The sequence below is a fragment of the Caretta caretta genome, chromosome 8 (assembly GCF_965140235.1).
Source record: "Caretta caretta isolate rCarCar2 chromosome 8, rCarCar1.hap1, whole genome shotgun sequence".
In the NCBI taxonomy this organism is placed as follows: Eukaryota; Metazoa; Chordata; order Testudines; family Cheloniidae; genus Caretta; species Caretta caretta.
The window spans coordinates 76,264,386-76,285,231 of record NC_134213.1 but is presented as its reverse complement, the minus strand read 5'-3'; the positions used below and the strand labels follow the sequence as shown (position 1 = coordinate 76,285,231).

Genomic DNA, 20,846 nt, shown 5'->3' with positions numbered 1-20,846 from the left:
GAGCACTCCTCATTGAGGCTGAAGTGCTTGGTGCCAAGTCCGAGCGGTCCAGTGCCAATGGAGGCCTTAGCGCCGCCTTCATTAGGATAAACCTCAGTCTGGTGTGTCTATCCTTTTCAGTGCAGGGCCTGAAGTCTTTACAGATCTTACAACGTTCTTGTATGTGAGCTTCCCTCAGGCACTTAAGGCAACTGGAATGGGTGTCACTCACATACATAGGCGTGTGGCACGAGGCACAAGACTTAAAACCTGGAGACTGAGGCATGCCCTGGCACCAGGAAGAGACTAACTCCGCTAATCTATCTAAAAACAGAAACTTAACTACTAACAACAAGAGATAACTATATACAATATAGGGTTGAAAAAGTCCACAGAGGGTGTACTTGCAGATTGCAAGGATAAGGTAGTTCCAGTGACCATCAGAGGCAGTAAGAAGGAACTGAGAGGTCTGCGGGTCCTAGCAGGACCCTTTATACTGGCGCTAGGAGCATGCGACTCCAGGGGGCAGCAGAGCTGACCTGATGGATACCACCAAGGGAAAATTTTCCAGTGGCGGTGCTCGGGGCAAGCACAGACCTACCTACATTTGAATGGACATGAGCAAGCACTCGAAGAACTCCACTTTGCAGCACTGGAAATTTCAGTAACAGGGACTTGCTTAAGGCAAGCAAAAGAGGCTGCCACAGCTCTGGCAGAATGAGATCATACCATCACAGGTACAGGAATGTCTACTAACGTGTAACATTCTACAATACATTATTTAATCCATTTAGAAACAGTCTAGGGCAGTGGTTTTCAACCTTTTCTAATTTGCAGACCTCTTAAAAGTTTCTAATGGAGGTGTGGATCCCTTTGGAAATTGGGGTTCTGTAGAACATAGGTTGAAAACCAGTAGTTGAGGGAGACACAATATGACCCGTGTGATTTTTAGCATAAAACACAAATAATCTAGATAATTTTCAAAAACTTTTAGTTCTATTTAAATAATATGCAACAGCTCTGTGATATCCTTCTCAGTACTGCACACACTATTCCAGATGAAGCTGCACGATTTATATAAAAGGTATAATAATATTTGCCATATTATTCAACTTTCCATTTCTTATGCAATCTAACATCTTGTTTGCTTTTTGGACTACAGTTGCACATAGATCAGTGGAGATCTCCATTGATCTGTCTACAGTGTCACACAGTTCTCTTTGTTCAGTATTATTTTAACTCAGTAATTCACTTACCAATAAATCTTTAAAAAGCAAATGCTATCCCTTAAATTGTGGGGGTTGTTTTTTTTTTTTAAACTCTTCAAGTGTATACTGTAGCTTTTACTAATCCAGATTTAGAAAGCATTAATATAAAATACACAGTTAACTTACTTGAGGCCTCCCTGCTCTCCCAATCATTTGCAGAATATCTGTTTCACTGTACTCTTGAAACATTCCTCCAACATAGTGCATTGTAGATTTTATAATTACCAGATGTGCAGGTAAATTTACTCCCATAGCTAAGGTACTAGTAGTAACTGAATCAGATTAAAGCATATTAATTTAATAACAAACAGTATTCGGTATACTAGCAAGATTTTAAATAAAGCAGCAAATATATGGCCCAATTCTGTGAGGTCCTCAGCACTCTCAATTCTAATGAAATCAATGGGAGGAAAGGGCACTGAAGAACTCATAGGATTGGCCCTTAATCTGTATACACATTCATATACAGTATTGCAATATATCTGATCATGATTTCTGTATTGTCAAATGCTCCCTTAAAAAATAAATATATCCAAAGTATTTGTATTTAAATATTTGTTAACATTTACAGGTAAATCAGGGTCCAATCTTTCATTCCTCATGCTCCAAAACTCACACTGAAGTAATTGCTAATCATTCAATACAAATAGTTCAGGAACTGTTTGAATATAGCCATGACTTCATCCTGTTTTGTAGTGACTGGTATACTTAAAGACAGTTTTCAGGTCTTTTAATTTGCCTGTAAAGTGACATGCACATCTACAGTACTAAAATAATTATTCTCACAATAATGTATTTTTCATGACCCACCAGTCTCAAACTCCAGGCCCTCAAGGTTCATAAGAGCAGTGGCGGATTAGCCAATGGACCAGTAGGGGGGCCCTGGAAAAATGGGGGTCCCCACGCTCCTGCTGGGAAGCGGAGTCAGGGTGCAGAGAATTGCCCCTTTCTGCTCGCCTGGTGCTCCTGCCGGGGAGCAGCGGAAGTCCCCATGCTCCAACCCCACTCCCCAGCAGGAATGTCAGGCAGGCAGAGTGGGGCAAGCCCCTGGACCCCAACTCATTTCCCCAGCAGAAGTGCAGGGGTGGGGGCGGACTGCTCTGGCCCAGGGCCCCCAAGCACCACAAAAGCTTAATCCACTCTGAATAGGAGCAACCAGGCTCCAACCCTCCACATGGTAGTAATCTGGCAATAGCCGACATGAGAACAACGAAGCCCACCCCAATGGTGAGATTCTGCCCCTAAGGTCTGATTTGTGGAGTCCCCAAGTGGCTGTTTGGTCCCCTGGCCCTACTTAAGACAGCAACAGGAAACCATCTGAAAAACAAGGCTTCACCCCCTTGTCTTGTCCCACTACCTACTCCCGCTTGCCTGCCCAGCTTGATCTCCTGACATTCTGACCTGCTTGACTCCTGGTACCTGACTGGTGGTTCCTGATCTCCATTTTGTCTCCTGCTCCTGACTCCCTGGTGTAAGGGACCAGGCTGTAGGCAGTCTTGCCTAGCAATCACAGCTGGGCTGGGGTCCACGTGTCAAGGATGGAAGTCAATGAACAGGGATCAGAGGAATTGCTAGAGCTCAGTTCAATAAGCAAGAGTCAAGGTCAGGCTAAAATCAGAGACCAGAAGATGAGGTGAAGTCTGGAGTTGAAGCAGGCCAGAAGTCTGTGTGGTTGCCCAGACAACTTCCTGGGGCACCTGCCTGGGTTAAATAGTGCGCTTCATCAATCAGAGGGCTGCAGGGTACTCTCACTATGGATCCTTTGGGAGGTACTTCCAGCAATGTCTACTCTCCACAATGCTCCCTGGATGTGGCTCTGCAAGCCTTCCCCGTGGTACTCTGAGAATGTCAGCTATCCCAAGGTCTGCAGACCTAGGTTCTAGTCCACGGATCCTTACATCTGGTATCCTGACCCAACTTGACTCTAGTTCCCGACTCGTGTTCTGATCTCTAGTTTGTCTACTGATTCTGATCTCCCAGTATCCCAACTCAACTGATTCTTCACTCCCGTCTTGTAACTGTGGACTTTAGGGTCCGACTACTAGGTCTGGCTGCCTATCACACAGTTGTGACAGCGTCAAACACAAAAGATATATTAGTAAATCCAGAGGTGAAAGTAAGCTGGTACGGCGTACTGGTAAGAAAGTGGCTGCCAGTATGGGCCGGTACACAGCTGACATTAAAGTGCTGCCATGGCAGCGCTTTAAGCACCATACCAGCAGGGCTACTGATGGGAGAGGGGGAAGAAAAGGGGCAGCTTCTCCAGGACCCGGTGATTTAAAGAGCCCCAGGGCTCCAGCAGCGATCTAAATGGCCAAGGGCTCCCAGCCACTACCACGGCAGTGGCCAGAGCCCCAGGCCCTTTAAATCACCGCCAGAGCCCCGGACAGCGCAGGCCAGGCAGCACTGAAGGGCTGGCTGGGGGAATCTTGCCCCAGCCCTGCCCTTTCCGCCCGAGGCCCCACCCCTTCCGGGGCCCAAAGCTGCCCCCAACCCACACCTTGCCCAGGAGCCTGGTGGCCCTGCGTACCAGTAAATCCTTTAAGTTACTTTCACCCCTGAGTAAATCACAAGTGTATTGATTTACTTGAAGAATTTGTCATATTTAGATAATATTTTTCACATGTTTAGTCCATTTTCTTTAAGAAGAATAGGATAACATGATTAGAACTAAAGAGTTGGCTTTCCATTTTCAACTGGAATTACTCTTCCTCAATGAAGAAGTAATATTCTGAACAGAATTTATTTTTGAAGGGAAAAGAAAAACTAAAGTTAATGGGAGTTATGACTGCAAGAAGAATGCAGGATCAAACCCTAAATTACAGAGCCAGTCATGCAGCCTCATGTGAGTATTAGTATCATTTATACTGTAGTAGCACTTAAAATGTCCTAAATACTTATTGAAGCAAATTGACCTACTCATATACAGGCTGCAGAACCATACTCTCTATCACAGGGGTGAGCAAACTTTTTGGCCCAAGGGCCATATCGGGGTGCGAAACTGTATGGAGGGCTGGGTAGGGAAGGCTGTGCCTCCCCAAACAGCCTGGCTCCCGCCCCATCCACCCATCCGCCCCCTCCCGCAACCCACACCCTTAACTGCCCCCTGGGGACCCAACCCCCCTGCTCCCTGACTTCCCCACCCCCTATCCACACCCCCACCCCCTGACAGGCCCCCAGGACTCCCATGCCATCCAACTCCCCCTGTTCCCCATCCCCTGACTGTCCCCTCCCAGAACCCCTGACCCATCCAACCCCCCCTGCTCCTTGTCCCCTGACCGCTCCCTGGGACCTCCTGCCCCTTATCTAACACCCCACCCCCGCCCCGCTCCCCACCACCTTACTATGCCGCTCAGAGCGGCAGGACTGGCTTATTGGAAAGCCTGGGAGGTGGGCGGGTGCAAGCCAAGCTCCCTGCGCGGCGGCATGGCTGCAGGGGACGGGGAAGAGCAGTGGAGGGGCCAAGAGCTAGCCTCCCCGGCCAGGAGCTCAAGGGTAGGCTGGTCCCATGAGGCCAGATGTGGCCCATGGGCCATAGTTTGCCCCCCTCTGCTCTATCATCATGGATTTCATGACATAAAAAGAAGTGAAAGAATCATAACATTTACTTTTTCCAAATATGAATCTCACTATATTTAAAAAGAAAAAATATAGTAACAACATTTTGATTTTCAAAAGTTTAAGTTTACTTACAAAGTACTGGTAAGTCTCCCATAGTAAAAGCTCCTTCAATTATTTTTCTATCAGATATCTCCATACCAGCATGATGATAAGCCACACCACACATTAAAAGATCTGAAAAAAAATATTATACCCATTGCCTTTACCACCTTTCGTCAAGCAAATATTAATTCATGTTGGCAAAAATTAGCATTGTTGTACTTACCTCTCACTTTGGTATCTTTTGTTGAATTTGCACACTTTTGTAATCTACATAAAAAGGAGACAAAAACAATAAGTTTTTAAACCAAAAATCAAAGCATTTTTACTTATTTATATACAATATGAAGACATACCAACGTGTTTTTAAAAAAGCACGATATCCTATGAAGAACTCTGCATAATGACAAACGTCGATTCCAGCAGTTACACTCATTAAGAGTTTATAAGATTTATTCTTCTGTTTAAATTCATTTGTCCTTATTTCTGTCATATTCTTGTGTTTTTCAATACATTCCTATTTCAGATCTACATTTTAGAATACTAAAAGGTCACTGTCAATGTATATGGCATAATTTTTAATTAATTTTCTCACTTATAATTACCTTTTGGATACTTGAAACAAAAATCTACTTGTTTTCAGAGGACTAAATCCTGTAATCCAAACTCAGGCAAATCTCCCATTGTTTGATACGTCTAGATAGAGAATTAATACCCAGGAACCTGGGTTGTAAATCTACAGCACTTCAGCATTCCATGCACTAATTGACCGTGTGGACCCTACTACCACATAGTGAAAGTTCTGTAGAGCACTTTCACTTACTGCTGATTCAAACAGCAGTAAGTCTTAAGCGCACTATGGAAGTTTTAGTGCACAGCAACAGATCCACATACAATTTAGCACACAGCAGGCAAGTGCACTGTACATTTACACCCCAGGTTGCCACATGATAACCCTCCTTATAGGCAAAACCTAAATTTCATTATTGCACCCTCCCATGGTAAAATCTACAAGAGGATGACAGGGAGTGCCAGAAACTCTATGAAGAGAGCCATGGAGAAAGCATGGAGAGTAACCTCCAAACTGCGTATCTGCCAAGGAACCAATCATAAGCAACTGCCCCTTCACACTGTTCTTTGAAGCCACTGTCCCTCATTCACTGATCCCTGCCTTTTGTATGACAATCACCCTCAGCAGCAACATGAGTTTATGGGGCTTCTAATGGGTCGCATTAAAGCAACTACAGATTTGTAAGGAATGTTTCCATCAATCTGGGAGGAGAGCATGCCACAATGAGTAGTTACCCATCAGCTCCACCAGAACAGACCGCCTCCTAACCAACCTCATGAGAGTTCACTGAGTCCCAACATTACAGTAGTTCTCTAATATGGCTTCCATAGGTTTGGGGAAAGAAAGAATGCTAAAGAGTGACTCTTCTTTTGCACCTCACTTACTGTGTGCAGGTTTCTTTCCACTACATCAGCGTAAGTGAAGAGGAGCATCTGGCCCCGAATAAGTATTGAAGAATTTGGATTTGATTATTTTCCCACAGTAAAAACACAGTGCATTGTAAGCCTGTTCATAAATGTTGGGCTATTCATGTCAATATTCTTTGAACATTGATGAATTTGGACTTGGGGAAGAAACATTTATGGGCACAATCTTGGAGTACTTTCTCAAGCAAAGTTTCTATTCACATCTTCAAACTACTCTGATTTCAATGAAGAGTTTTGACTGATTAATAGTAATAATAATAATGACTGGGCTCAGAGTTTCAAGAACTTCTCAGACATTAATATAGAAGAAGGCTACTAATAGTTGCTTAATAGTGTCTGAAATTCTGAACACAGAATTGTATCATAATTGTTATCTCAAGATCAATTTGAAATCTGTTTAAAAAAACAGCTTTCAAATAAACTTTAATGTAAGTACTGTCTTAAAATATACATGTAGGCCTCAGTTCAGGAAAGCACTTAAGTATGTGCAAATGTCCATCAATTTTACAGAAAACATTTAAGCATGTGCTTAAATCCCATTGATTTAAAATGGGAATTAAACTTGTTCTTAAGCATCCCTCTTGAACTGGGCTCTAATGAATACATTTGCGATTGAACAAGACACACAGCTCCTATTATTCCTAACAGGAGTTGTACAAATGAAAATTTAGCTTTGATATAACTACCTGGTGAAATAAATAATCACTAACAGAAGTTAGGACTGTGTTTACTAAGGACTTGATCCCACAAAGACTTACAGTATCTTAAATTAAGCACATGTATCTGTGATAAGTTCAACAAAACCATATCCAACGGGACTATTCATATGTGTTAGTCTTTGAATGCTCACTGGAAATTAATGTTTTTATTCTTCAAAAAACAGGTAATTTAAAATATTAAATGCATTTAGTGTTCATGAAAAGTACCCAAAAGACATCCTTCAAGAGGAGATTCCTTTACTTAGAGGAAATAAGTATAGCTCAGTTAACAGAAATGCAAGTTGGATTACACAGTCCTATAAATGTATCTCAGCACTATTCTGGAGAGATCATTCTAGTGGCGAGAAATTCCACAATCCAGTCTGCATGGTCCATTCAGTCCCTGGCCACTAGTGAAATTTCCCAGCAAGGGGGCCAATTGCAATAATGATTTTGAGACATAGATACCTCTCTACTAGAAATTGTATTGAACCAACCCTCTTCACATGGCCCATAGAATGACTAGAATACATGTATGCTTTTATTATAGCAGGGACAAAGGACAGACAAGAGGGAATAGATTTCCCTTCTAGATGTCTGAATACTAACATAAATATGGGAAATAAACAGGAAAACCTAGAAATAATAGTGAATAATCACAATTCTGACATAACTGGCATCAAAGACTTGGTGAGATAATTCACATGACTGGAATACTGGAAAACAAGGTTTCAATGTGTTCAGGAAGGACAGGCAGGGAAAAAAAGGGAGGAGCTGTTGTATATAAAAAATGTACACACTTGCACTGAGGCTGAGGTAGAAGTGGGAGGCAGACCTGCTGAAAGTCTCTGGGTAAGGATAAAAGGGGTAAAAAACAAGGGTGATGTCATAGTAGGGATCTACAATAGAATTCCTAACCAGGAAGAAGAGGTGGATGAGGCTTTTTTAAAAACTAACAAAATTATCCAAAGCACAGCACTTGGTGGTGATGGGAGACTTCATCTACCCAGACATCTGTTGGGAAAATAATGCAGCAGGACACAGATTATTCAACAAGTTTTGGAATGCACTGGAGACAACTTTTTATTACAGAAGGTGGAGAAAGTGACTGGGGGGAGGCTATTCTAGATTTGATTCTGACAAACAGAGAGGAACTGGTTTAGCATTTGAAGGTAGAAGGCAGCTTGGGAGAAAGTGATCAAGAAAAGACAGAGTTCATGATTCTAAGAAATGGTAGGGGGAAAAACAGAAGAATAAAGATAATGGACTTCAAAAAGGCAGATTTTAGCAAACTCGGAGAATTGGTAGGTAAGATCCAGTGGGAAGCAAGTCCAAGGGGGAAAAAAGTTCAGGAGAGTTGGCAGTTTTTTTTAAGAGGAACTAACAACAGCACAAGAGCAAACTATCCCAATGCATAAGAAACATATGATAAGACACAACTGTGGCTTAACCATGAGATCTTCAATGATCTGAAATTCAAAAAGTGAAATTAGGTCAAATTACAAAGGATGAATATAAAAAAACAACACACAAACATGTAGAGACAAAATTAGAAAGGCCAAGGCACAACAAGAGATTAAACTAGCTAAGGACATAAAGAGTAACAAGAAAACATTTTACAAATATATTAGAAGCAAAAGAAAGATCAAGGACAGGTTAGGCCCATTACTCAACGAGGAGGAAAAGACAATAACAAAAAATGCAGCAATGGTCTAAGTGTTAAATACCTTTTTTGTTTTAGTTTTCACCAAAAAGTTTAGCAGACATCGACACCTAACAGTGCACATCGGTGTAAATGGGGTAGGATCTGAGGCTAAAATAGGGAAAGAACAAGTTAAGAATTACAAAGGCCTTGTCTACACAACAAAGTTTGGTTGACGAAAGTCAGCTTTCATTGACAAAACCATACGCATTACAATGCTTCCTCTGCTGACAAAATATTCCTGCTTTATTTCAAGAGATGCTCCAATCCTCAGATGCAGAAAAACAGAACACAGGGCATGGAAAGAGCCAGTAAATGAAAATTATAAAATAGAGAGACAGGAGAAGGAGGAGAGTCAGGAGTAAATTTTAATGGGTCAGAAGCAGTTGACAAAAGTGATGGAGGTGCACACAGAGATGTTGTAGTCCCTATTTGTACTACAGGCCTAATACATGTTTGCTCGTCCCTCCCTGCAGCCCATACAGAACTGCTTTCCATGCCCACCCCAAACTTATCCCACACATTCCTTGCATCTTCCCAGCCTGTTGCAGTACCCCATTCACTCCATCCCTTCAGATGGGTTCCAAAATGACAGCTGGAGTTACAAACAGCTATGATACTACCTTTCACTGTTATCTCCCTTTCAACCAAATGTTGTGTGTGTGTTGTTAATTGATATTTAATAAAAACATACCCTCTGAAAGAATCTTTATTTGTCTCCTACACACAATGGTAGCTGCTAGAATTAATACACAGTGGCAATTGTAACATTTGCAGACTACAAATCATGGTCAGGAAGCAATTATCAAAATTTCCCAACGCATGGCAGAGTGCTTTATAGAAAGTCACACTACTAGTGCTCATTGTCAAAATGGAGCCTGAAAGCCTCCCTGATTCGAATACCCACCCACCCCCACCATTGTGTCCTGCTTATAGCCCTGATACCTGGCTGCTCAAAATCAGCCACCAAACAATCTGCCTCTGCACTCCATTCCGGGGGGGAATTTTTCCCCATTAACCTCACAAATACTATGCAGCGCACAGCAGGCTGCTATGCCCATGAGAATATTTTCCTCATTTAGGTCTAACCGGCCATAAAGGCAGTGCCAGCGAGATTTTAATCTGCCAAACACACATTCAACAGTCATTCTGCCTATTGTTGAAGTGCTCCTTGCGGTTGTCCAGATTTTCTGTGTAAGGCTTCATGAGACATGGGAGTAAGGGGTATGTTGGGTCTTCCAGGATCACTATGGGCATTTCAACATCCCGCGCTGGAATCTTCTGGTCTGGAAAGAAAGTCCCTGCTTGCAGCTTGCTGTACAGTCCTGAAGATGCGTGCGTCACGCACCTTCCCTGACCACCCAGCACTGATGTCAATGAAACGACCACAGTGATCTACAAGCACTTGCAATACCATAGAGAAGTACCCATTTCTATTGATGTACTCCATTGCAAGATGGTTTGGGGCCAAAATTGGGATATCTGTGCCATTTATCACCTTGTTGCAGTTAGGGAATCCCAGTGCCGCAAAGCCATCCACTATTTCATGCACGTTTCCAAGAGTCCCACAGTCCTTCATAGCAGGGATTAATGGCTCTGCACACTTGCGTTAACACAGCCCCAGCGGTTTACTTCCCAACTCCAAACTGATCTGTGAGTGACCAGTAGCAGTCTGGAGTTGCCAGCTTCCACACAGCGATCACCACACACTTCTCCATCAAAAGGGCAGCTCTCATTTGGGTGTCCTCGCACCGCAGTGCTGGGGCAAATTCCACGCACAGTTCCAGGAAGATGCCTTTCTGTATCTGAAAGTTCTACAGTGGCTGCTTGTCATCCCAGACCCGCATAACGATGCAATCCCACAATTCAGTGCTTGTTTCCCTGAGTCCAAAAGTGACAGTCCATCGTGCGCAGCTGCTCCTATTTTTACTATTGCTACATTTGAATGCCAAAAGTAATCTGATGTTGTTTCTTTCCACGGCACACAGAAGATCAGGCACCTAGGATTCCTGTTCAGACTGGGAGATCATGATATATGGCAAGACTAGCCGCAAAGTGTTCATTACAGTGACCATAAAAGTCGAGAGCAGTGCAGGATCCACCCTTTCAGGCAGACATGGCATGCACACAGTAAACAGTAGCAGCTGAAAAATGGCACAAAACGCAGTCAGAAGCCCATGGAATGATGGGACAGAAAAAACTGCATCATGGGACGTTAAGTTCGTACCCATAATGCACTGTGAACAATGTTCCCTCTAACGTTTTACATCCATGTGCGGAATGAATTTTGTTATGTGCACCAATATGGAGGTGATGTGGGGTGGGGGTGGAGCTGAGGGGTTTGGGGTGTAGGAAGGGACTCAGGGCTAGGGCAGAGGGTTGGGGTGGGGGGGTGAGAGCGCTGGCTGGGGGGTGCAGGCTCTGGGGTGCGGCCAGGGATGAGGGGTTCAGGGTGGGGGAAGAGGCTCAGGTCTGGGGCAGAGGGTTGGGGTGCAGTGCGGGCTCCGATTCTGGCTGGGGTGCAGGCTCTGGGGTGGGGCCAGGGATGAAGGGTTTGGGGTGCAGGCTGCCCCTGGGCTGCAACGGGGAGATAGGACTCCCCCCAGTCCTCTCTCGCTGCAGCAACCCAGGGCCAGGGGAGAGGCACCTCTCCCTGGCCACAGCAGCTCCAGGGCTGGGGAAGAGGTGCCTCTCCCTGGCTGCAGCAGCTCCGGGGCTAGGGCCATTGGAGAGGCGCCTCTCCCCGCCTGCGCAGCTCTTCATAGCCTGCTGCGCAGCCGCACAGCTTAGAGGGAACTTGGACTGTGATTCACTTGACCTTCCCAAAACTTCTAGCTGCAGAAGATGGCGAGTAGCACAGTGGGATAGCTACCCATGGCATACTGCTCTCACTGTCAATGCTAGAGCACCAACTATAGACGTGCTCCGCCAACAGAAGCAGCGTTGTGTGAACATGCAAAAGCGATGTAATTATAGTAGTTTTTGATCGTCGGCATAACTTGTCTACACTACAGAGTTTTATTGACACAAGGCCTTGGATAAGTTAGATATCTTCGAGTTAGCAAGGTCTGATGAAATACATCCTAGAATACTTAAGGAACTGTCTGAAGAGATCTCTGAACCGTTATCGATCTTTGAGGACTAGTGGAGGATGGGAGAGATCACAGAGGGCTGGAAAAAGTCAAATATAGTACCTATCTATAAAAAGGGGAATAAGGACAAATGGAATTATAGACCAGAATTATATTAACTTTGGTACCCAGAAACATAATGGAGCAAATAATCAAACAATCCATTTGTAACCACCTAGAATAAGGTGGTAAGTAAGAGTCAACATGGCTTTGTCAAGAAAAAACATGTCAAACCAACCTAATATCCTTCTCTGATAGGGAAACAAGCCTTGTGGAAGGGGGGAAAGCAGTACAAGTGATATATCTTGACTTTAGTAAGGCTTTTGATTCTATCTCACAAGATCTTCTCATAAGCAAACTAGGAAACTATAGCCTAGATGAACCTACTATTTCCAACCTGCACAGCTGGTTGGAAAACTGTACTCAGAGTAGTTATCAATGGTTCACAGTCAAGCCTGGAAGGGCACATCGAGTGGTGTCCTAAAGGGATCTGTCCTGAGTCCCGTTCTATTCAGTATCTTCATAAATGGATTGGAGAACGGCATAGACAGTCCACTTACAAAGTCTGTGGATGATACCAAGCTGGGAGGGGTTGCAAGTGCTTTGGAGAACAGGATTAGAATTCAAAATGATCTTGACAAACTTGAGAAAAAGTCTGAAATAAATAGGATGAAATTCAATAAAGACAAATGTAAAGTACTCCACTTAGGAAGGAATAATCAGTTGCACAAATACAAAATGGGAAATGACTGCCTAGGAAGGAGTGCTGCAGAAAAGGGTCTGGGGGCTATAATGGAACACCAAGTAAATATGAGTCAACAATGTAATACTGTTGCAAAAAATAAGCAAACATCATTCTGGGATGTTATGACACGGTAGCAGCCTGCTCCTTTCTCCTCTGTAGATGCAAACTTCTCAGAGACATTCTGTACAAACAACCTGTGCAATTTATTTACAGTGTTCTCCCCACCACCTTTACAAACTTGTGCAGCTCTACATTTACAAGCACACAGCCCTTAACTCACTCAGCCAAGTTCGGGGAGACAAAAGATATCTTCCCCTTGAGAGATCTCTTCTGGCTCTGGCTCTCAAAAGCCTATCAGTCTCTTTCTTCTTCCCTGAGCATTTCATGTCTGTGCCTTTTCTACCTACTGGGCTAAGATAATTAGCCTTTGGGGCTCTCCTCAGCCCATCCTAGTCTATCAATTAGGCAAATATTTGCCCCTCAAGTTTACTCCAGGGTGATATAATTGGAGATCCAGCAATCAGAATTCTGGTACAGCTACTGCTGCCAAACACTTTGTCACAGATGTACTATCAGGAGTGGTGTAAGCAAGACAAGTAATTTTCCACTCTACTCAGCTCTGATAAGGCCTCAGCTGGAGTCCTCTGTCCATTTCTGGGCACCATACTTCAGGAAAGGTATGGACAAATTGGAGAAAGTCCAGAGTAAAGCAACAAAAAATATTAAAGATCTAGAAAACATGACCTATGAGGACAAACTGAAAAAAATGGGTTTGTTTAGTCTGGAGAAGACCGACTAGGGTCCTAACAGTCTTCATGTATTTAAAAGGTTACTATGAAGAAGGCAGTGATATATTGTTCCATATATTCACAGGGGACAGGAAAATAAATAATGGGCTTAAATTGCAGGAAGGGAGATTTAGGATAGACATTTAGGAAAAACTTCCTAAACTATAAGGATAGTTTAGCACTGAACTATATTATCTAGGGAGGGTGTGGAAACTTTGTTTCTGGAGGTTTTTAGGAACAGGTTAGACAAACACCTGTCAGGGATGGTCTAGATAATACTTAGCCCTGCCACAGTGCAAGGACTGAACTAGATGACCTATCGAACTCCCTTCCAGCCCTACATTTCTATGGTTAGCAACTACAAGAAATATAAATATACCTTTGTTTCTGTTCCATAGTCATAATAAATTTAGCATCTTTTGCAAGAACTGAAGCAGCCTGCTGTACTCCTTTTCTTGTGGCACAAAACTATAAATAAGAAAATACCTTTTTTGTATTAATTGTACTTAGAAGAAAACCAAGAATTTCAAAAGCATTAAGAGAAAAACATATTATACCACAAGGGTTGGTTTTTGTTCAGAGTATGTTTGTATAACACTAGCTATTTTGTAGTTAAGTGTTAAGTCAAATTTGAATTCTGTTTGGTTGATACTGCAGGGAAATCCAAGAACTATTTTGCGAAGCTTCACAGGTCGATGCCTTTCATCTATTTTCAGACATACAGCAGGTCTCATACCATCTGAAAGCCATTCTGCAATCTTTAAAGAACAAGGAAACAAGTTAAAATGATGCTTGAAAATAATGCCTCTGTTACTATACATGCTCTCTTCAAACTACAGAACATACATAATAAAGAACTGGGAAGCAACTATTTTTACTGCCCCACATGCCCTCTGACATTGACAAAGAGAGTTTACATGTTAAATACTTTTTGCCACGTCTAAACTAATTAATACACTTGAAAATAATTTCTTCACTAATGAGCAGACCAAATTCTGTTCCAAATTACACTGGTACTATTGAAATCAAAATCTGTCCCTAAGCTTTTGTGACTTGTGTTTTCACCCTTAAAATTTTTATTAAAAATATAAAACTGAAGTACTTTATCAATTTTTGGTTGGTATTTCCATATTGTTGGGGCCAAAAGTTATATCTGTGTTCATCAAGACAGCAGCCTTCAGCTGACAGCCCAGAAATGACAACTTTATTTTAAAATTCATGTCAAGCTAATTTTACAGCTTTACATCACTTTTCTTTATTTACGTTTCTCAAATGAAGTTCCTCAGGATTCTCAAATGAAGTGAATAGTCTAAAGGACCTCTGCTTTTACAACTGATGTCAAAGAAACAAGTATTTTAAAAATATTTTGAAAAAGTAATTAAAATGTAACCCTTACATCCTCAGCATTTGGGATTGTTGCAGAAACAGCCACAAATCTCATGGGAGTAAGCATGTCAGGATTCTCTGAGATACGCGAAAGGGAAGACTGTATAGTCTTCATCCGACTGACTACAACCTCAAGTGTTGCACCACGGCTTTCGTCTTTCACAACATGCACCTATTAAAATAATTAAAGACATCTGTGAAATAACATTGCTTACTTTTTGCATTCTAACCCACAAATGTGTTAAAATAAATATATAAACTTTGTTATACTTCCTAAAAGTTTTCTTTTTCCTCAAGTACAAACAGACTATAAAAATCAGTACCTCATCAATGAGGAACAGTCGTACCAGTTGGACTAAAGAGTTGTCTCTCCATTTTCTAGTCATGCTATCCCATTTTTCCTGGGGAAGAGACGGGGGGTGGGGGGCGGGAAAAGGCAGAAGAAATGATGAAAAACAGATTCCAGAAGTAGTAGCAGAGACAGACCATAAACATGACCAAATTCTTATGATAAAAAAATCAGTAAAGTTCTGATGAGCTAATGCTATATATTTTGCATCTGACAATTATTTTATTACTAATTATTGTTTATATAGTACTCCTGAGGGCATTCTGTACCAAAAATTTTAAATTCTGCACACAATATTTTAAAATTCTGCAAATTTCATTTGTCAAATAAACGTGGAGACTCCAGCATGGCACTGGGGAGCACAGGCCACTGGCTGCACAGAGGTGGGAGATCACTATGCAGCTCCCTCCACCCAGACACAGACTCAACAGTGAGGCTGCACCCAACCGTGACACAGTGCAAGGACCAGGCCTTCCCCAGAAACACCACAGGCCCCTGCCCCTCCATGCCAGGTGCATCAGTTGTGGGCAGGCAAGCTCACCAAGGCAGGATTCAAGTGTGGAGGAGCTTAGTGTGGGGGGATCCAGGTTTGGGTTGAGAGGGTTCTGTGTGAGGAAATATGGGTGCAGGAAGCTCAGTGGGGAATCTAGTTATGGAGGAGATCTGGATGCATAGGGGCTTGTTGGGGTTTTTTGGGTGCAATGATAATGCGACTCTGCAGGGGGTCCAAGTGAAGGTGGCTAGGGTTCAGCAGGGAGGTGTCTGGATGGGTCTCAGTGTGGAGGCGGTCCAGGTGCAGGAAGGAGCGGGTTGGTGGGAACGTCTGGGTATGAGAAGTTCTGGATGCACGGGGGTTGGGTGGATGGGGGAGCAGCTACCTGAACAGGGATTCCTCCCCCTGCAGCTGAGGAGCGATGGTTGCAGGAAGTGGGAGGGGGAGTTTGCAGAGTTTCCTTCAGCCGGAGGAGGAATCTGGGGGTGGGTCTGACCCGGCCCCAGATACCATGCAGGGGGAGAGGAAGTCCCATCCTCCCCAGCCCAACCCAGACTAGCAGCTGAGCCCAGTGCAGGATAGGAGTCACCAGGCAGGTCTTCCCCATTCCTGCCTCCTGCCCCACAGTGATCTACCTCTCTGCCGGCTGCCCTGGGCACCCGAAACATACTGCTGGGGAGAGTCGCATGACTGCTCTTGTGGCTTCCCTTTGGTTCCCTGTCAGAAAGTCATTTTTCTGTGGGGAAACAAAGAAATCTGTGGGGGACATAATTTTGCACATGCGCAGTGGCACAGAATTCCCCCAGGACAAATATAGCACTAAAGAATGCATGGCAGTTTACAGGCAAGTAAAACGACCTTACAATTATACTGAAAGTTTCCAATCTCTATAAAACGAGGGGAGCCCTGGAAGCATACATACATTAGCTAGACTACGTGCAGCAAATTATTTCTACAATACATTTTTCTTCAGATTTTTGGTTTAGAAAAAAATCAATGAAACAAATAGCAAGTTATATATGAAACCTACTGGTGTGGTCATAATAATATGAGCATGTTGTATTTCAAATAAATCATCCATCACTGTGTCTCCTGTCAGTTCTTTACAGCTGAGCCCTATAGGTCCAAATTTATCTTTCCAATCATTAAAACGCTGACTGCACAGAGCTTTTATTGGAGCCACTAAAAAGAATACAAAATTGAGGGATTACACTGAGAAAAGTAAAGGATTTTAAAACAAAACATTGAATGTATTCCTTAAGCTGCTAAATGCATGAGTTTTGGGAAAAAAATTCTTGAGCAAAGCTAAAACCAGGAGAACTTAATTAACATATATATTAAAATTTACCCATTGATTTAATGATGGCACTACTCTCGTCTGCCTAGACCAGTTCTGATCTCTGGGCTATAGCTCTTCCCCACCCAAAAGAGAGACAAAAGACTTGAACATCCCTCTGAACACACCTCTCTATACCAAAATGCCTAGTGCCCTCTCATAATCCTTGGTTGTTTTCTGACTCCCACAGGAGAACAAACACCCTGTTGACAGAGCCAGACTCTCACACAAACACAACAAAACACAGGAAAAGCACTCCTAGCAGCCACATAATAGATTAATATACAAAAGACAACCTCACTCCAAATCAGAGCTTGATTTTTCTGGGCTACTCTTTAATACACACATAGGAAAAGTCTTCATAATAGAAAACATGATCCACAAACTCCAGAGTTAGAGTCAGTTTCCTGTAGGATTCCATCTAGACTCAGTACAGAGCTATTTGCAATCATGGGGGTGTAGGGAAGCAAGCCTTGAAGTCATCATCCAGCACAGATTCATACAATTAGTGTTCTGCAACACTGACAGTTTTTCCTGACAATGCCAACACAAACCATACCTTCCCTAGGTGGTGGCTCATTTCTAAAATATCAAAAAAGAAAGGTCCCTAATTCCCCACACTGACATACAAGTAGCAACAGATATATGCCTATGGGGATGGGTAGCTCATATAGAAAATGCTGTGTCTCATCTTTAACCAGTGAAAGAAGTGATCCATCAATGACATTGAAGCAGGAGTAATAAAGTTTGTCCTGTTGTGACTGCATTCTAGGCTAGGTAGTCAGAGTCCAGTTGGAAAAAAGCAACCACAACAATATACATCAACTGGCAAGGCAGGAGAGGGGGAACGGGGGGAAGCAAGTACCAAGAGTAAAGCTGTTCAGATAAATCAATTTCCTGACTCAGTGGTCAGCATGTCAGTAGTCTGCATTGCTAGGAAATCACTACCACAGAATTCTGGTTAAGCCACAAGTAAAAATAAACCCAGGAAAATCACGGGTTACCAGGAACAATTTTGAGGTGCAGTTTCTCCATCCTTCCCAAGTCTAGGAGGTGGGAAATGGGAGGGAGGGAGAAGGAGACACCAGTGGCCCCCTAGTCCTCAGCCACCCAGAGGCATCCTCAGTTGAAGTACAGGGGAACAACTCCCTCACAGATCTTATGCCCCTGACATGTCCACTCTCTCTCTCTCCTTATGCCACGGTGCAGAAGGCAATAGAACTATCTCCACCAGCAGAGAACTCCCTTCTCCACAGTTTAAATCCACTTTGCACTGATTGTGACAAGGAAAGGTCCTTTGATAAAGAACAGTATCATAACTCTAAACTTCAAGTGAGCTGTCTCCATCTACCGTCAGTAAGGAACTGTAATACACACATCTAAAAAAGTACTACATTTGTGGTATGCAGTGTTGTTGCAGCTTTGTTGGTTCCAAGATATTAGAGAATGAAGGTGGGTGAGATAATATCTTTTATTGGACCATCTTCCTTTGGTGACAGAGGCAGCTTTCAAGATTACACAGAGCTCTTCTTCAGATTTAAGAGCTCTGTGTAAGTTAGAAAGCTTCTCTCTCTCACCAACAGAAATTAGTCCAATAAAAGATATTACCTCACCCAGCTAAGCTAGTAACCTTTGTAAATGCAAAGTTGACCATTTAAGACAGGGGTCGGCAACCTTTCAGAAGTGGTGTGCCGAGTCTTCATTTATTCACTTTAATTTAAGGTTTCGCATGCCAGTAATACATTTTAACATTTATTAGAAGGTCTCTCTCTATAAGTCTATATATTATTTAACTATTGTCATATGTAAACAAGGTTTTCAAAATGTTTAAGAAGCTTCATTTAAAATTAAATTAAAATGCTGATCTTACGCTGCTGGCCAGCTCAGCCTGCTGCCAGCCTGGGGTTGCGTTCACCCAAGCCGGCAGCAGGCTGAGCGGGGCCAGCGGCCGGGACCCCAGACTGGCAAGGGGCTGGCAGCCAGAACCCCAGACCAGCAGCGGGCTGAGCGGGGCCAGCGGCCGGGACCCCAGACTGGCAGTGGGCTTAGCGGCTCAGCCCGCTGCTGATCTGGGATCCTGGCCCTGCCCACATAGAGTGGGTACCTACCTTCTCCCTGGTTCTAGCCCATTCTCTTCCTCTCTCTCTGCACTGAGCTGAGGGTGGGAGTGCACTGAGCACAGGGCTGGGGGTGAAGGAGTAGGCTGGGGGTTGGGGTGTAGGGCCTGGCCAAGAGCTAGAATGAGGGAGGGGGCTCAAGGTTGGGGCAGGAGGTTTGGTGGGGAGTGTTTAGCTGGGAAGCTCCCATGTGGTGCAAGGGGTGCAGGTGGGAATGTGGGGGGGTGTGCACGAGCTCCCATTTGGTGCTCAGGGTGGGGGTGGGAATGTGGGCGGTGCAAGAGTCAGGACATGGGGTGGGGGGGTGCTCCCAGCCCCCTGCCCAGAGCGGCTCATGGCAGGGGGCTGGAGGGGATATGCCCTGATTCCACCCCCCTTCCCCAAAGTCCCATCCCCACCTCTTCTCCGCCTCTTCCCCGAAGCGGCGAGTGCACTGCAGCTCGGCTTCTCCCCCTCCCTCGCAAGGGCCATCAGCTGATCGGTGGCAGGGAGGGAGAGGAGGAGAGGCAGGAACCCAGCATGCTGGGGGAAGAGGCGGGGGAGGGGAGACCTTGCCTGCCTTGCAGTAGTAGCCAGCAGGACCAAGTTTCTCCCCCCGCCACTCCCTGCGAGGGGGAGAAGAGCAGGCCAGGGCGTGCAGGATTTTTAATGACACGCTGCTGCCTGCCGGGGTCCTGGCCCCAGTCCTGCTCAGCCTGCTGCTGGCCTGGGTTCTGCAGCAGGCTGAGCAGGGCTGGTGGCTGGAACCCAGCAGGCAGCAACGTGCCACTAAAAATCGGCTCGCGTTCGGTCTTTGGCACGTGTGCCATAGGTTGCCGACCCCTGATTTAAGATAAGACTACCAAAATATGTTGAATTGTACCAAACTGCATATGGCTTTACAATGTGGACAAATCAAGGGTAGGGGAAAAAAATCACCAGTCTCATTTCATCTACATGAAGATACAAAATTCCTTTCTCCAAAAAGAAAAACAGAATGACAGATCTAGAGATGTCACTACCATCAAATATACTAATTACATTTTATTTTTGTTATAATTAAATCAATGCAAATAACTCTTAACCTTGCCTGCTTTGTCCTATAGATTAGATAAGAAGAAATGGTTAATGGGAAGGCAGTTTCGTGGTCCAGTGGACAGACCAATGGACTAGGATTCAGAAGACCTTGGTTCTATTCCTGGTTGCAGCACTGAGCAAAGCATTTCCAGTGCCTCTGTCTGTTCAGGCTATAAGCTCTTCAGGGCAGGGACAGTCTTACTACGTGTATATGCAGAGCCTAATAAATTCCCAATCTCAATCTCACGTATGCAATACAAAGAATAATAATAATAGTTGCCATGGTAATACAAATACATGATTATAACAACAACCCCAATATAATACATAAGTTTTATGAAGTAGGCCTCATTTAGCCCTGGTCTACACTGGGGGTGGGATCGATCTAAGTTACGCAACTTCAGCTACATGAATAACGTAGCTGAAGTCAACGTACTTAGATCTACTCACTGCAGTGTCTTCACTACGGTGAGTTGACTGCTGCCGCTCCCCTGTTGACTCTGCCTGCGCCTCTCATGGCACTAGAGTACAGGAGTCGATTTATCGCATCTAGACTAGACACGATAAATCAATCCCCGCTGGATCGATTGCAGCCCGCCAATCCGGCAGGTAGTGTAGACATACCCTTAGTTGTCATCACG

At 43.9% G+C, this 20,846-nt stretch overlaps 1 protein-coding gene across 1 annotated transcript in view; it reads right to left on the bottom strand.

The window, feature by feature from the left end:
• Positions 1 to 20,846, bottom strand: part of HFM1 (helicase for meiosis 1) — a 108,101-nt gene that overhangs the window by 66,871 nt on the left and 20,384 nt on the right. The window contains 10 exon segments of the mRNA XM_048861119.2: positions 1,374 to 1,519; positions 4,941 to 5,042; positions 5,134 to 5,177; positions 13,848 to 13,936; positions 14,026 to 14,226; positions 14,865 to 15,026; positions 15,178 to 15,255; positions 16,332 to 16,377; positions 16,379 to 16,413; positions 16,727 to 16,878. Of these exon segments, the coding sequence (XP_048717076.1) occupies positions 1,374 to 1,519; positions 4,941 to 5,042; positions 5,134 to 5,177; positions 13,848 to 13,936; positions 14,026 to 14,226; positions 14,865 to 15,026; positions 15,178 to 15,255; positions 16,332 to 16,377; positions 16,379 to 16,413; positions 16,727 to 16,878 (1,055 nt within the window).